This window comes from Chiloscyllium plagiosum, chromosome 16 (genome assembly GCF_004010195.1).
Source record: "Chiloscyllium plagiosum isolate BGI_BamShark_2017 chromosome 16, ASM401019v2, whole genome shotgun sequence".
NCBI lineage: Eukaryota > Metazoa > Chordata > Chondrichthyes > Orectolobiformes > Hemiscylliidae > Chiloscyllium > Chiloscyllium plagiosum.
In genome coordinates, this window is record NC_057725.1 from 13,425,988 (window position 1) to 13,442,844 (window position 16,857).

At 37.7% G+C, this 16,857-nt stretch overlaps 1 protein-coding gene and 1 non-coding gene across 6 annotated transcripts in view; both read right to left on the reverse strand.

Annotated features, from left to right (window-relative positions):
* Nucleotides 1–16,857, reverse strand: part of ckap5 (cytoskeleton associated protein 5) — a 119,592-nt gene that overhangs the window by 12,139 nt on the left and 90,596 nt on the right. For all 5 annotated transcript variants that reach the window (XM_043705461.1, XM_043705462.1, XM_043705460.1 and 2 more), the window contains 9 exons: nucleotides 16,408–16,587; nucleotides 14,887–15,007; nucleotides 11,598–11,777; nucleotides 8,807–8,994; nucleotides 7,113–7,191; nucleotides 6,826–7,014; nucleotides 5,980–6,117; nucleotides 1,207–1,290; nucleotides 32–197 (listed from right to left, as the gene is read on the reverse strand). In XM_043705461.1, the coding sequence (XP_043561396.1) occupies nucleotides 32–197; nucleotides 1,207–1,290; nucleotides 5,980–6,117; nucleotides 6,826–7,014; nucleotides 7,113–7,191; nucleotides 8,807–8,994; nucleotides 11,598–11,777; nucleotides 14,887–15,007; nucleotides 16,408–16,587 (1,325 nt within the window). The remainder of the gene's footprint in view (nucleotides 1–31; nucleotides 198–1,206; nucleotides 1,291–5,979; nucleotides 6,118–6,825; nucleotides 7,015–7,112; nucleotides 7,192–8,806; nucleotides 8,995–11,597; nucleotides 11,778–14,886; nucleotides 15,008–16,407; nucleotides 16,588–16,857) is intronic.
* LOC122558150 lies at nucleotides 11,135–11,242 on the reverse strand. Its single transcript, XR_006314051.1, has one exon. It is a non-coding gene; the product is annotated as a small nucleolar RNA SNORD67 (small nucleolar RNA).

A 16,857-nucleotide genomic window follows, 5' to 3' on the forward strand; every position in this document is an offset into this window, starting at 1 on the left:
AGAATTCTACTGTATTCAATCTTAATCCTACCAGAACTGGATGACGAAGATATCCTTCCTTTCCCTGCTCTCTCATTTTCTACAAGTCGCAGACCTCTTTCAATGTAATTCTGAAAAAACTGAGAAGATTTCCTCAAGAATGGTTCAATGTCTGCATCGGAGTACTTCTTTCTGTACTCGTAAAGTTCCGCTAACCCCTGAGTACAGAAGGGAACAAGGTTAGCTCTCCAGTTAAAAAGTAACTTAAAAAAGTAGAAAATCAAATCGGGCAGACAGCCAATTGTGGAGAACCCAGAATTAGTCAATAAAGATAACTGTCATTAAATCCAGTGGAATCTTCAGGGAAATTATCTTTTTCCATACAGCAATTGGAATGTGTGTCATATTGAGTAGGTGAGATGACTAGTAAAGATGAATTTAAGGGCACGCTTGATAAATGCACATGGGGGGGGAAATAGGAGGGAGTTCATGGGGCTTCGGTGGTGGGTAGAAGATAGCTTGTGTGCTTTTTCAACTGCACAGAAACAATACTCTCTACTATGAATATTACAATAAAATTAATTGATCAGAAAGTTAACAAATGTTATTCAAAGTCGATTAGTCAAAATCCTATTCCTAAGATATCTGCTATGCTAAACTTGAGTTCGCCCAATTTATCTTGAAGTATCAAACCTGTTAAAGTCACACCAATATTTTGTATTGGTTAGAAATTACATCTTAAAACCAAAGATTACAAAAGCAGGCAGAATATCCTATCAATTGGCAGCATTAATCATTTACTCATTTTAATATACTTGGGAGAGATGGTAATAATTATAGTAATGTCACTGGACTAGTATGCCCACTCCCCCCGAGTCAACCTGCTGAAGACCACAAGCAATCTGAAAAAACTCATCTGTCATGTAACACTTTGTCAGGGCACCTATGAATCATACAAGAGGAAAGTGAAGCAGAGAGTGTGTTAGAAATTCTGTAGCCTGCCTCAATTTTTTCATAGTGTTGGGCTTGCACTTACAGCAAATATGAACCCCCAGCAACATACAATGGTAAACATAAGGAAGTGCCATCTCTTCTCTTCTGAGGGGCAATGAAAACGCTACCAGAGTCATGGGGCTTCAGAGCATTTTCTAAGAGTAAATCCATGAACTCAGTCCGCACGAATAAGACAGTGAGCAAGAAAATGTGTTCAGAAAAATTCAAACTTGCCTCTCTTGTATTTTCTTTAGATCCAATCTTCTTGAATATTTCTGCTAAGGTTTCACTTATCTTTGCTTTTGATTCTTTATCTTCCTACAAGAAATATTAAATATTTATATTTAGAATTAAAGGAATTTTAAAATCATTTACTTTTTATTTAGAAAAAGTCTAAATTCTGCCACAAGGTAAATTCCAAGAATCAGGCTTTCTGAATTTGACTTGGCACTTTTCTTAAAGAATTAAATTTTGAAATATTTTACATAGTACATTATAGCGCAGTACAGGCCCTTCGGCCCTCAATGTTGCGCCGATCTGTCATACCACTCTGAAGCCCATCTAACCTACACTATTCCATGTATGTCCAATGACGACTTAAATGTACTTAAAATTGCCGAATCTACTACCGTTACAGGCAAAGCATTCCATACCCTTACTTCTGAGTAAAGGAACTACCTATTTATTAATAGGTTAAGAAAGCCTTATTCTTTCCTCATTTCAGTACATAGAAAATGAAAAAGGAGCATATTGTAGATATATGCACAATAACTGAACAGTCTTTTGCAATGTCATATTACACAACAGCTGATACATATCCCTCGTCCTGAAAGCTCAAACACAAATTTCTCTATTATAAATACTTCCCAGTTTATGGCCGATAATGAAATACAACCATCTTAGCTAGTTCATTTTCATTTTTGCAAAAGGTTCAGTCGAAATGATGCACAAAAGAGTAGCTTTACAATGACACTGTGCACTCTGCTCTCCCATGCTCATTTTCATTTGCTCAATGGGAAGCTGCCATAACACTCCATGGAAAGAGAAAGGGTATACATGACAGTCAACTGATCTTCTCCACAAACAAACGCTCACAGAAATTGGAATCCTGGACAACTTTCCCTTGCAAAAATTGACACAAAGGTTAACTACAGCATGTGGGCTAAATCAGCTGGCCCCAAATCAGCGCAACTAAAATGATTCAAACCAATTTACTTTGACCTTCACATTTTTAGTTCTTTGCAAAGTCACAAAAAACCAGGGCTCCCAAAAATTGAGGATACTTGTACAGGAAGTTCTTTTTTTAAAAAGAAAGTTCAGGTGTTTGACTGTTGATAGATGCAGGCTACATTGACATCTTGCTATCAAAGTAGTAGGGAATATAAGAACCAGTTTAGTCAGGCAGAAGGTCAACGCTACTTAATGGAAAACAGCCTTTGCTCTACAGGCCATTTGGAAGTTTATTAAAAATTTGTTTATGGGATATAAAAGTGTCCCTCCACAATAGCTCTGAAGGTGCCGGTGACCTGCCTTCTTGAACACAAGAACGTCTCCTCTTCTTCAGGTGGCTTAGGCAAGTTGGCAGGTCCCTGACCAACTCCTACCGATGCATCATTGAAAGCATACTGTCCAGGTGCATAACGGCCTGCTACAGCAACCGCTGTACCCAGGATCCCAAGAAACTACAGAAGGTTATGCGCACAGCCTTGACTATCACAGAAGATAACCTTCCATCCACCGACTCCAGTTACATGGCTTGTTGCCATTGAAAGGCTGGCAACTACAAAGATCCATTGCACCCCTGTAATGCTCTCCTACAACCTCTTCCGTCAGGCCGAAGATGCAGAAGCTTCAGTATACACACCAGCAGGTTCAGGAACAGTTTCTTCCCAGCCATCATTAGACTAATGAATGGACTCTCTAGCCTCAAGTAATGCTGATCTTGCCCAGCACATGCTGTGTGATGTAACCTGTATGCCTCTTAGTCACTTATTCACCCTGAGATCCGTATGTCCTTGCTTACTATGATCTACCTGTATGGTTGAAACTTTATTGCTGGAACAGCACAGCAGGTCAGGCAGCATCCAGGGAACAGGAGATTCGACGTTTCGGGCACAGGCCCTTCTTCAGGAATGAGCAGAGTGTGTTCAGCAGGAGAAGATAAAAGGTAGGGAGGAGGGACTTCCATTTCCAACACCCCTCCTCCAAGACCCTCCTCCCTACCTTTTATCTTCTCCTGCTGAACACTCTCTGCTCATTACTGAAGAAGGGTCTGTGCCCGAAACGTCGAATCTCCTGTTCCCTGGATGCTGCCTGACCTGCTGTGCTGTTCCAGCAATAAAGTTTCAACTTTGATCTCCAGCATCTGCAGACCTCACTTTCTCCTACCTGTATGGTTCAAAAGCAAATCTTTTCACTGTACTTAGGTAAATAAATCCAATCCAAATCAACTGCCATAGTTCATTAGTGTAACTACACCAATGGTGCTGCGAGGATGCAGGATTTTCACCCAAATCAATGAATACCTACATTAAGACAACTATGACCCATACTATTCCATTCTCATAGGTCCTCAAGCTCAGCTTTGTGACATATGCCACCTTCCACAGTATGTTTCATAGGCTCTTTGAGTGCATCCACTACATTTCTGTCCTTAGCCCTACCCCATTAGGACCATTGCTTTCTTTGTCCTCATGTTCCAACTAGTAGCCTCTATTTAAGAGATTAACCTCTGTTATTTCTACCAATGTAACCCTTACTTATTTTCTAGTTTTCAGAAAAACATAACGTCAAATACCAGCCTTCTCTCCACAGATGTTAACTGACCTTCTGAATGTTTTAAGCTTTCTATGGAGTCCATACACAGCAAACTGTGGGCAACATCTATGTTTCAGTTGTTGAATGGCAAGTAATATTCATAAGTGCCACATAATGACATCTAACAAGAAAGAACCCAACCTCCTCCACTTGCATTCAATTGCATTCCCTACTATCAACATCATGGGGGAATTAGCATTGACTGGAGATGGAACTGGACTAGCCATATAAATACTGTGGTTATAAGAAACCAGGAATGCTGCAAAGAATAATTCACCAAATCAAGATAGGTATTTCATGCTGAATGGTAGAGCCTTAAGGACTGTAGTGGAACAAAGAGATCTTGGGAGTTCAGGTTCATAGATCTCTGAAAGTGAAGTCACAGATAGACAGGGCAGACTCTGGCCTTCAGTCAGGGCATTGAGTATAGAAGTTTGGAAATTATGCTGCAGTTGTACAGGATGATGGTGAGGCCGCACTTGGGAGTACTGTGTTCAGTTTTGGTCACCTTGCAATAGGAAGGATGTGATTAAACTGGAATCAGTGCAGAAGAAGAAATTCACAAGGATGTTTCCTGGACTCAATGGAGCGAGTGTTATAGGGAGAGGCTGGACAAGCTAGGAATCTTTTTTTTAGCGTGCAGATGGGGGGCGGGGGGACTTATAGAAGTGTCTAACCTCATGACAGGCATGAATAGGGTGAATTAGGTCAGTCTTTTGTCCAGGCTTTGGGAATTGAGGATTAGAGGGCATCAGTTTAAGGTTAGAGAGTAAAGAATAAAAGCAAACCTGAGCCGCAACATTTTTTTGTAGACAGATGCTTTTCTCAACGAGCTCCCAGTGTGAGTCGTTGATACCACAACATTAACATTTCAAAAGGTACTTGAACAAATACATGGATAGGAAAGAATTAGAAGGACATGGGCCAAGTGCAGGGAAATGTGATGTGCATGGACAGGCAGTTTGGTTGACATGGACCAGTTTGGGCCAAAGGGTCTGTCTCCGTGCTGAATGCCTCTGACCTCTTGTCTCCTGGTTCCCAGCCATCAAGCTAGGACATACAGATCACAGGGTGAATAAATGATTAGTCTCTATACATACCTGGACAGTAGAGCTCCAACATTCATGAAGCTTGACACCATCCAGGAAAAAGCAACGCAATGGATTGGCAATCACCACCAACTTTAACATTTAATTCTGCCATCTCCAATAAATAACAGCAAGTGTGAATTATCCACAAAATGCAATATAACAAATCATTTGGACAGCATCTTTCAAATCCATCGTATCTACCATCTAAAATGGGTAAGGACAGTAGATACATAAGAGCACCACTATTGGCAAGTTCCTCTCAAGGCCACACACCAAGGCCTCGAACTATAATCACTGCTTTCTCTGTAGCTGTGTCAAAATCCTAACAGGAGTGTGGGTGTACCTGCACCTCAAGGACTGCAATAGTTCATAAACACAGTTCAACAGCAACTTCTCAAGGGCTGTTATGGATGGACAATAAGTGGCAGTTTACTCAAGAACACGCACATTCTGTGAATGAATAAAAATAAAAGCTTCTACTTCTACAATACCACATTGAGGATCTGGGCACAAACCTCAGGAAGATTATACATCAGCAGTGAAAGTATGAGGACAGGTTGTGTGGACTAGGTTTGTATTCACTGGACATAGAAATTAACGGATGAACTAATTCATGCATTCATGATTAAAGAAGCCAATGGAGCAGAGAAACTCTTTGACATAGGAAGATCCATAAAAATTAAAATTGGAGCTAGGTTGTTCATGAAAGGAATGTTTATGTGACAAAGCTAGAAATTTTTAGCCCAAAAATTTCTTGATGAGACTAATTGAAAACCTTGAAATTGAAAGATATCTAGGTAAAGATATTTGGGGCAGAAGATGGGGCCAAAAAGAGTTCAGCAATAGAAATCAGGGACTTGTATACTGGAATTTGGGTATATCATCTGGCCAAATTGACAAAAGCAAGCTATGTATTTATAGACATCTACAACTTTCCTTTGATCTCTTCTGACAATGGCAAGGTAAGAACAAATCCAAAACGTGCAAAAATTCAAAACATTCAACAATATTCTTATAGATTCAAAGAGGACCGCCATTAGCTCAAAACCATAAACTTGATATTCAAGGTGTAAATCGCCATTTCCAATTTGACACTTACTACTGTAGAACCACCCTTTTCTGTGTCCGAATCAATCTTTCCACCTGACAAAGCCATTGAGTGTTTAGTGACTCGTCGCAGATAAGCCTCAAGTTCAGATTCATTCTTATTCTCAATTAATGCCAGATGATCCATAATCTGGAGGAAGGAATAGTTGAGACAAGTTATCTTTGAACATAATGCTAATGAAGTCAATTGTGGATCAAATTATAATCCAGTTTACAGAGAAATGAAGTAAAACCTAAGTTCAATATTTGCCATTCCACATTTTGGAAAACATATGACTAATTTAGTTAAGCAACAGTCAGAATTTATACACTTCTAAATCTAGCTTTGCTATGCTTGAAGTAGTATTCATAGTCTACTCAGAACAAAATAAGTATAAAAATACGCTCATTAGTTTATTCATTAAAGATTGAAGAGATTCTACTTCAGTTTAAGTTGGTGAAATTTGTTTCCCTATGAATAATGTATATGTTTGAGCACATCTTTTTCCGTGTTACCAAAGAACTCAGCTGAGAAACTTGCATATTCATTGGATGGGAGGGAGAACTTTTCAAAATAAGCTCACCCAGTGCCCTGGAATTTGAGCACAACAAGATTACTCACTTGCCAGTCCTGGTGCCCTCGGCAGCTGCTTGAAATGAAAAATCATGATGACTGAAAATAAATTTAAATCTGCAACTGAGATCCCTTGTCTGATTTCCTTCATCACTTTACTCACTACACCATACAACTAGAGGCAGACTTGGTTGTCTGGAAACTTTTTAAACAATATCCTCTAACACAAACATTACTAATTAAACTCTAATGAACTCTAAACAGGAAATTCCAAAAACGTCAAACCTTCGGTCCCAATAGCTTGCAAAGTGTATGAAGTAACGTTTTCTGTGTTCTCATGGGAAGATCACTCTTCATCTGCTTTAATCTCTCCCTTGGGAAAACCCGCATGAAATTGTGTATGTCCAGAAGAATTCGGTCAACGTTGATAATATTCACATTATTTGGGAGAAGGCGTATCATGCGCCACAAACACTAGAAATATAAAAGAACAGAACTCAACCAAAGTAGTATGTGTACAACTTTAGGAAAAAGTAAAAATTGAGATACGTTTAAAGTGCAATGGACATTACCTTCATAACTAATTCTGAAAACTTTGGAGTGTTATTTGTTGTAGCCAGAAGACTATCCTGCAGAAGCACAATCAAGGAACTGCAAAGCAAAGTTTTTATTTAGCTAATAAGGATGGAGTTGGCACAATTTTCAAAGCAAAGCAATCAAATTAAATCATGAGTTTGCAAACTGTTTAATTGTTCCAATCATGGAAGTCATTTAGGCTTCTAAATAGGTGGTGAATTGCTTCTCCTCTCATTTTAGTTCATTAATGCCCTATTATTTTAAACCAGTCTAACCCGCACACAACTCGAGATAAGTAGTGAAAAAACTGGAAGGTCGTTACACAAAAACAATTACCCATTTCCATTTACCCCAATAAAGAGTCCAAGAACCAGGGCTTAAGGCATTATTGTAATATCCCTGCCGCTGGGCCAGAGGTGTCTGGTTGAAGTCTCACCAAAAGTGTGAGCTTTATAACACATTTGAACAGACTGATTAAAAATGACTATTCACTTCCACTTAATTTTAAAAAAAGCCCAAGAAACAGGGCTCTTGCAGTGCAGTGGTAATGTCCCTATTACAAACCCAGGAGGCATGGGTTCAAGTCCTACATGCTCCAGATGTGTATCATGACATATCCGAACAGGCTGGTTAAGAATATCTAAGTGTCAACATGGCCTGCAAACAACACACCAGATAAAGATGACAATTGAAATCAAGCTCTGCACATGGAGAGATTTCATTTCCAAATGAAGAGTACCTTGCAGGCATGACGAATTATTATTTTTCTACCTACAAAATTAAGCCCAAGCATCCATAATACAGTGAGTGCATATTTAAAGGTTAAACATTAGATTTAAAAGAAAGGAAATACCATGAGTGATAAGAGCTTGAATACAGTTATTATTTGAAGCAGATATTACATTAAAAAAAAGTCATTTGGATCTGGTCGACAATATAATTAACCAGATGAAAATAAGGTTTCTGAAAATAAGAGGCTCTTTCTCCAGATTCTAAGTGAATAAACTGTAATCTATTTTAAAAATACACCTCATGGTCAGATTTCAACAAAACCCTATGTAGTATCAAAACAATATTTCAAAAGCACACTAAGAGAAACTAAAAAAAAAACTTATCTTCAGATGTAGAAGAGATGCTGGTCTACTTGTCTACTTATCTATTACCCAGTGTTTACATCTTTTCTTTAAATATACCAGAAGAATTTTAGGTTGTATGCAATGGACTAATTGCATTATTTGTTGAATTCAGAGGTTAACAAGATCAATTTCAGTTCGCAGGTGGTTTTTGTTGATGGCATTGGTTGAGATATTTAAAAAGGATGAAATGTTGCAGCAAAAACAAAGATTTGCACTGCACTAGTTTTTCAATACCTGCTTGGTTTAAAAGTTTAATTAGATTTATCATTCTGTCATTGTCAGTTTAGCAATGTTCATTTTGTAATTGACCTCATTTCTTGCTTTCTCTACAAGAAAGCATCTTATACTTGTCTAGAATTCAGATTCCCAGTATCATCAGTATTTTGCTTCTGAACTTAAAAGTTGAAATAGCCATTATGTCAAAACAGGATACTTTAAATGCAGATGGCCCTTTACTAAAGCAATACACCAAGTTCCAAAAGAATGCGGCTTTAAAAAAAAATTCAGGTGTTGACACCTAATATAGCTACATTAACTTTGTTTTACTCTTTTACCTCAAGATATTGGTTGGATCAGATTTTTCCAAGACCTTGACCATCAACAAATTGACTGATCGTATAACTTGTGGACCTTCATCTAAGTCTTCTAAGCGCGAATCCAACATCAATAATATTAATCCATGCATGAGATCTTTCAGGACTCCCATAGAAGCCTCCTTGGCCAATGTTTCTATTTGGAACAACTAGGAAAACAAAAGTAAAATGGATGTCTCTTGTTCAAAGACATTAGGTAAAAAACAATTCATCTTTGATATATTGAAGGTCAAAAAAAAGTAGTGTTACATGAAACGACTTGCATTTAAATATGTTTTCAAAATCAATTAAAATGTTCTGTTCCCCAGAGTTTCACTCTTCAAATACTGGAAGATAATTTTGAAAGCAGAAATATTAAAATAGCAAAGAATGGCATACAAATCCTGGATTACAGTACAAAAAGGGGAAGTTTGATCATGTTACTAGAGATTAATATTTTCAGACCAAGAATCCTTCCAATTATTCAAACCAAACTTAAAGCAAACTTAACTAAATTGTACTCAATTCTCAATGAGAGACTGGCCAAACACAAGTCACAGCACATGCAATTTAAATCCAAATTATAGTCACAGAAACGTATCCAAGTTTCAATATTGTCTGCATCGCCATTCTTTTAAAAGCTACTAGATAATTTTAAATCCTATATTTCCACATTTTCACAACCATAACTTTCTAAATATCAGATGACTCTTAATTAAAATTGAAGATTTCAAATTATGCTGAACTGAAATCATACAAACAGTCAGTGCCACTTTTTAAATAATTCTTATTACTGGATACTTTGAGTCAGTTTCAAAATAAGAGGATAGGGAGCCTTATGTTTTCCAAATTACCACCGATTGCAGTTATGATTCGGAAGACCTGGGTCAATTAACTTCATTTGTAGATCCCTCAGCTAATTTTGCATCCAATCTTCTAGACTTGACCAGCTGAAATCTCTTAATACTAGGTTCAACTCTAAAAAAGATTGTTCATGCCCAATCCTGTAAATGCCTATTTATCCTTCGATTAGATTCCTGTAAATACCCAACACCTTGACTGGGCCACTCCTCAGGCTGATCTTGCAGGAATTATTCACATTGGATGGGAACATGGTTAAGATGATATTCATAATTAGGATTCACCGAGTTTCAGGTCAATCAACTCCACAGCATTTTTTCCCTCAATTTTCACAAGTCTGACACCCATGGAAATCAGTATCATGATTTTTATTTGAGAGAGAAGCGATGATCCTAATGCTTCAGTGTTTACAAGGAAATGGATAGCAACGACGAGGTGTAGTCCTTTCCATTGGAGATCTGGAGAAATACCAGGAATCCCAGAAGAAAATTTTAAATGTGCAGACTTCCAACATGAATGTTATGAGCTTATTCTGGTTCACTACCCAGCCTCCTGACCTACCGATACTAGTTGCTCCTGCAAATTCCTGCCCAGCACTCCCCACATCCCCCCATTAACAAATCAACAGGAAACAGACAACTATCACTGAACAGAGAGCTACAAATCAAAGTCTGATCCAACCAAGACAAACAGATGAAAATTAAACTTTAGCTTAAAATTTGTATAATTGTCACAACACCAAAATAGAACTTTTATTCCTGCCTAGCGCAGAAAATCAATAATTATTTATCGGCTGTGCATCAAGCCCTCACCCAGCAGGTGAGGAGTAGGCTTTAGAGTTAGTCATTGACAGCATAGTGAGTTGAAAGATATATCAATGCGCTTTTGAGGCTCACCTTTATGGGTAATCCTTTTCAGAAGGTGGCAGAAAAGGCCTCTAGCATCAAATGCACTGCATTACACAGCAGCTCTCCCTGCACACTTTTTTTTTGGGCAAGGCAAAAATTATTATCTGACTTCTTTCTTTCATTTTAGAAGTGATTCATAAAAAGGTATATTTGTATCACTTCCTCCATTGTGACAGCATGTATGAACAGGAATTTTTTTCAGATATCAATACTCTTGCCATGAATATCCAGGGTTTTCTAATTACTTTTCAATTTAATTCCCTCATTATTAGCCTGAACTGAGGTGTTATTTTTCTAAACAGACAGACTCAGTCCTTCAACTTTCCTTTGAATCCCAAGTTTAATTTCTAATTAAATCAGGCTATTGCTAAACATGTGATTTTCTTCCACTTTGCACAGACATGTTAATTCTGAAGGTGTTGCACCTACATTGAACTCCCAAATTTTTATCAAGAATCCAGCATTCTTGCTCTTACAAGGTTTAAAAGCGTCCCACCAATGTGTCCTGTTTTTCAAGAAACATTTCTCTATTGCTTCAATCTGTGAGTCAGATGGCCCCTGTGCACAATGTTTAGTCCTCAGGGTTCAGAAAGGAGCAGCTATGTCACTGCACAACTACTCCTTCAGAGTGCAACTCATCATTCTCACAAGCTCTCCAAAAATTTGCATTTTTCTCAATTGAACAGATGCATACTAGACTGAACACTACACACAATCTTAAAACTTTCATATGCAGGACTACATACACCTCAGTAGAATATTCATTTTTCACTAAATTTTAGTTTATTGATGCAATAAAGTCCACTTTGTTGCTGACTGCTGAATTTAAAATATGCAGTCAGCCAGTTTCTTTGTTCTTAGTTTCTTAGTGTGTAATATCCATGTCAAAAGGAATGCATTAGGTCCAACAAACTTGTTTGCAATAATTCTTTTCCAAAAAAAGCCAAAACATCAGTATTATAAATAAATCCCTCACAATATTTCAATGGCAATAGAAACCATACCGTAATCATATTCCCAATGATACAGCTATAAAGTTTCAGGATTTCTCTTTTATTAAGTTTTTCATCAGCCATGTGAGTATTATAAATTAATCGAAGTTGCATGAAGGTTGCGATGAGAAATTGGTCAATGTGACCAGACATAGTATCAGCTTTGTCCTCTTGTCGCAAAACTTCATCAATCTGAAAGCCAAAAAAAGTAATGCGTTGGAATTTGCATAAGAAAATCTGAATAAAGACAAGAAACCTTCACTGAATCAATATGACATATAGAAAACAGAATGCTCAGCACAAGATGCTACCATTCAGCCAATCTTCCCTGCAGCAGCTCTTCAAAACACCAATTCAATTAGTTCCATTCCCCAACCTTTACACCATCATTGTGCAAATTAGTTCACAAGTTCTCATACAACCACCTTTTATAACCAATTTAGCAATTTCAACTGCTACCCAAATCTTAACAGCTTGGAGTAAATTTAGTTTCGCCCCTGTTGTTTTGCCAATTATTTCACAGCTACGATTTATCTGGAGTTTAGAAGAGTCAGAGGCGACTCAATTGAAACAGGGAAGATCCTGTGGGGATGAATAGGTGGATGTGGAGAATATGGTTCCTCTTATGGGGGACAGTAATAACATGGAAACAAAATTGGTGAAGTGGTAGGAAACAGAGTCATGGCCAATGAATATTTTACAAGCTGGAGGAAGGCTTGTAGAAGAGTTCCTCAGGGGTCAGTATTGGGACACTTGCTTTTCCTGGTATATATTATTTTTCAGATTTGGGCAAGTAACAGTCATGCCACCTAAATGCCAAAAAATGACCATCTCCAAAGAAAAAAAAAAGTTTAGCCACCTGCCCCGCTTGTAAGAAATAAAGTGAGGGGCACTGATTTAAAGCGATTTGTAAAAGCAGTGAAAAACCCTTTGCACCTAGTAAAATGCATTGCCTGAAAGTGTAGTACAGGCAGGTTCAATCAAGACACTCAAGAGTTTGGATGATTATTTAGATAAAAATAATGTGCATGGGTTTAGGTAAAACAAACAAAGTTGAGCACCAGGTAATGATGCTCATATCATGCCTGCACCAGCTGATTAAGAGTTGAACGACGCACTTCTTTGACTCTGCCAGTGCAGTTGATTTGTGCTTTTAATGCTTGTTTCACAGTCACCAATGAAGCTTTATATTCTTGATTCATAAACTCATTGCAAGGTCCACATGAGATCGGAATCAGTCTCCTGGTCTCTGAATGACTAACCCAGTGGCATTGCCACAATATCATCTTCTCATGGTGTGGTTTACCTGCTTGTGAATACTTGTTCGCAATTGGTTAGGTCAGAAGTTCCAAGACTAATGCAAAAGGCAAAAAAGAGCCATGATGTTTCTAGGTAAGGATGATGTGCAACTTGGAGAAGTATGCAAACATTTGCAATCCCATTTGTGTGCTGCCCTCATTCTGCTAGCTGGTAACAACTACAAGTTTGGAAGGACAAAAGCTGCTTTGACAGCATGTAAGTTGTTGCAGTATATCCTAGACAATATATAGAGCTGAGAATATGCACTGGGCATGGAAGCAAATATTTAAGTTGAGGAATGGAGGACAATCAAGCAGACTGTTTTCTGCGTGACCTGGATGATATGCAGGTTATTGGAGTTGCACTCATCCAGGAAAGTGGAGAGAATGCCATTTTAATTGGACTTATAAATAGACAGGTATTCGGGAAGATTGCAAGTTAAACAACAGAATATCATTGTTCTGAGCAACTCTAGGAACCATACTTTTCATGGTGTTGGTGTAGTTAAGAGGTGACTCTTTCTTTCCTCCACCCATCACCTCCAAGGATGGTGGGGACATAATATCATTGAACGTCAAAGGAACGATTACAAAACATTGCTTTGTTGGAGATGGTCATTTTCCAGCGACTGGTTGACATAAATGATACTTACCCAAACTTGAATAATGCTTAGCTCTTACTACATATTACGACTGCGAAAGTGTTGCAAACGTTGCCAAAACTACAAATGTCAATGAGTGCCCTCACTTCAGACTTTACGCTGGAAGGAAGTTCATTGACTGTGGAGTTAATGAAGGTCAGACACTGGCCACAGTCCCAGAACAATTCTGCTCGAGTTTGTTAGACCATAGATGCCTAGCATTTATGCATGTACTTTGCATCAGACTTGGCACTGACTAGCAGGATTTTCATATTTCTCAATTCCCACTAATCTTATTTGTACTGAACCTTGAAGGTCAAAAACTGCCTTGATATAAACCTGAAACTTATTCTACACCATGTTTGCCTCCTTGCAGGACTCATTTCCATGTTTTTCCTAATAATTCTTATAATACAGTTCTTGGATTTCCCTTTGTCTCAAGTGACTGGGACAGAGTTTAGTTTGACAGAGCTCTGATTTTCTCAGTCAGTTCCACAACATTACATCTGCCTTCTTCTTACATACAAAGCTTTTGTACAAATATCCACACTGCTATTTCTTACTGGTTGAGCTGCAGGGTATTACATTTCTTCCTCCTCCTGTCCTTGTAAATGTAGCCAATTTGTCTTCTGAATAGTTAAACCAAAATTGTTATTGACAATTAAAAAGAGATCTCTTTTACTAATGCTTTATGCACTTGTCACAATTTGGTATCCAGCTTTATATCACTTCTCTCACAGCACGACGACTTATTTCAGTTATCTCTTGCCCACTTTCAAACATAATATTTTTGGACATTTTATGCTTTTGATAAACAATGAGAAAAATGGGTTTATCATCATCACTATCACATCACACTTGTCTAGAAAATGGCCACTGGTTTTGACTGGCTATTCTGAACTTGCTAATGCTCAGGTTTGTTCCAGTGACTGATGCCATAGTTTTGAGTTAAGATGCAAGATTTGAAAATTATCTTTTTGTTGGAAAACTAGCTAAGATATGGGCAATCAAGATTTCATATTCCAACTGTACAAAATTCTATCTGACAAGGTGCTGATTAAAGGCAGTCTTTGCCTTAGTTGTCACTACAATTTTAAAAAACCTAGATATGGAGTTTATTTCGAGTCAGAGGTTAACTGCACAGAAAAATGTTATTCTATCTATCGAGTCTGCACCAGTCAAAAACAACTAAATGTTCTCATCTCATTTTTCAGCATTTGGCCCATAGCCTTGCTTGTCTTAGCATCACAAGCGTTTAACATCTTGCCCAAGAGCATAGATGTTAACAAAGATAAAGCAGATGAGTGTTACATATTTCACACAATTGCATAGCCAGCTGCACAGGAATCACTCATATCCTACCTGCGCAAGAGCCTGGATGCTGGTGTTAATATCACTACTTGCCACCTGCGACACAACAAAATTGATAGTAGAATCAGTGCTGCCATGTATCTCATCAAAGTGCGGTGAAACCGAACGATTTCTGTAAACATGCAAGGAAATGAGATGAAGCTTCAAGATCTCGATCAGAATTTTGACGTTGCACAACAATCTCAAAGAAAGACTGTATAGTATCAAGCATGCCCAACATCCAGGACACTATGTGCAGCTAGCACTTCCACAAATACATTCTCATTGAATTTAACAAACAAAACTGTGTACTTTAAGTTGTGCAGGGACAACAGTCACACAAATGCAATGCAGAGGCACTACGGGTGCCTCTTGAGCTATTTATTGCCAAAAGATTAATTCTGATTTTGAAGGTTGCAAAACAGCAGCATGGAGACAATCAAAAGGAAAACCACACAACAGCATCTTTAGATAAGCACAGCACTTCCAAAAGTTAGGCATTATGTTGACAGCCAAGCTGCAGACAAAGATACTTAAGCCTGCAGATCAAAATATTAATGGCATCTGTAGCTTGCAAGAATTGACTTATATCGTTGAGGATGGGATGACTGCATTCCTGAAATACTGCATAACTTCAGGATTTAAAATTGAAAATAACTTAGCTATTTGGATTATTGACTTCAATTTGTGTATTATCCATACACAGTAGGAGCACAGACTAATTTGATATATTCGAGGAAAAATCATGTGCAAAGTGCACACTAATTTGCACTTTTTCATTTCAATTGCCAGTTAAGGGAAACAATGGATTAAACTCTGCACAAATTCTGGCTTTCACTTGGAAAGGAATTCATAAGAATTTTACTCAGACAAGCAAAAAAAAACTTAAATATGTTGAGTATATCCAATATTAAACAGACTCATGAACATGTTCAGTTGCAAATAGACTATACTCTGGCTTTTGTCCTGATAATGACATGAGCATTAGTCATAGATTGTTCAGATAACATCCCTATTAATCACTTATCAATTTATTCCTTTGACAACGTTTTGCTCAGCAAGTTGCTGATTTTCTGAATCTCAACAATTACTTTAAATGCATGTTTAATGTTTAATTTTGTCCCAAAGTTAATTTTTCCAAAATTTGCTCATCAGCCCCTTGTGTGAAAAAGGATAACATTGAAACGTAACCTCTATGTGAAAAGGTTAGGCACTCAAAGTCCAGATACCAAATCCCAGCTGGGAGTTAAATCCCAGAATAATGTTCCAGTTTTGCCTTTCCCCATCTACTATTTGATCACCAGATCTTAAAAAAAAATAAGATTATCTTGTTATCTCGAGTGCAGACCTCTCATTGCGGCAATAAAGTTGCAAATTAATTTGCACCGGCAAGTACAACTGAAACATCAATCTTTTAAACTTTATAATGTCAATGAAATAGAACAAAAAGTTGTAATAGACAGAGTACAAGTGTCAAAAAAAAATTGTATCTTTTCCTTTCTAATTACTTTTAAATTCACAAAGCTAACTTACTTTGGCTCTGGAAGGCAAACTGGTTCATATAGGTCATCAAGTTTGTGTTGCACCAAATCTGGTAATTCACATCTGCCAGCATTGTTGTCATTTTCAATTTCATCAAGATCCAACTGGAACTCCCTCGGAATTGTGGGATTCGATTCAGAGGAGGAGTGAGAATTGTTTGAGCGCGCTTGACTGTAACAAATAAATATTTTAATGCAAAAGAGTGCTAATATTCATCCAATTCTTTTCTTTACAACAGGAATGTCCTCCAAAACCAGAGGGTACATTTTAACAACTTAATTTCTTTTAATCCACCTTCCCAATCTTCCTCCAACTCAAATGTTAATTCTTGCAGAGCTGTTTAGTAGACTCATCTCTCTCTGGTAGAATGGCCATTTCTGGCATCTGGGTGGCATGATTAATACTGTATAAGCACCTTCAGCTTATGTCAATTGTTGGAAA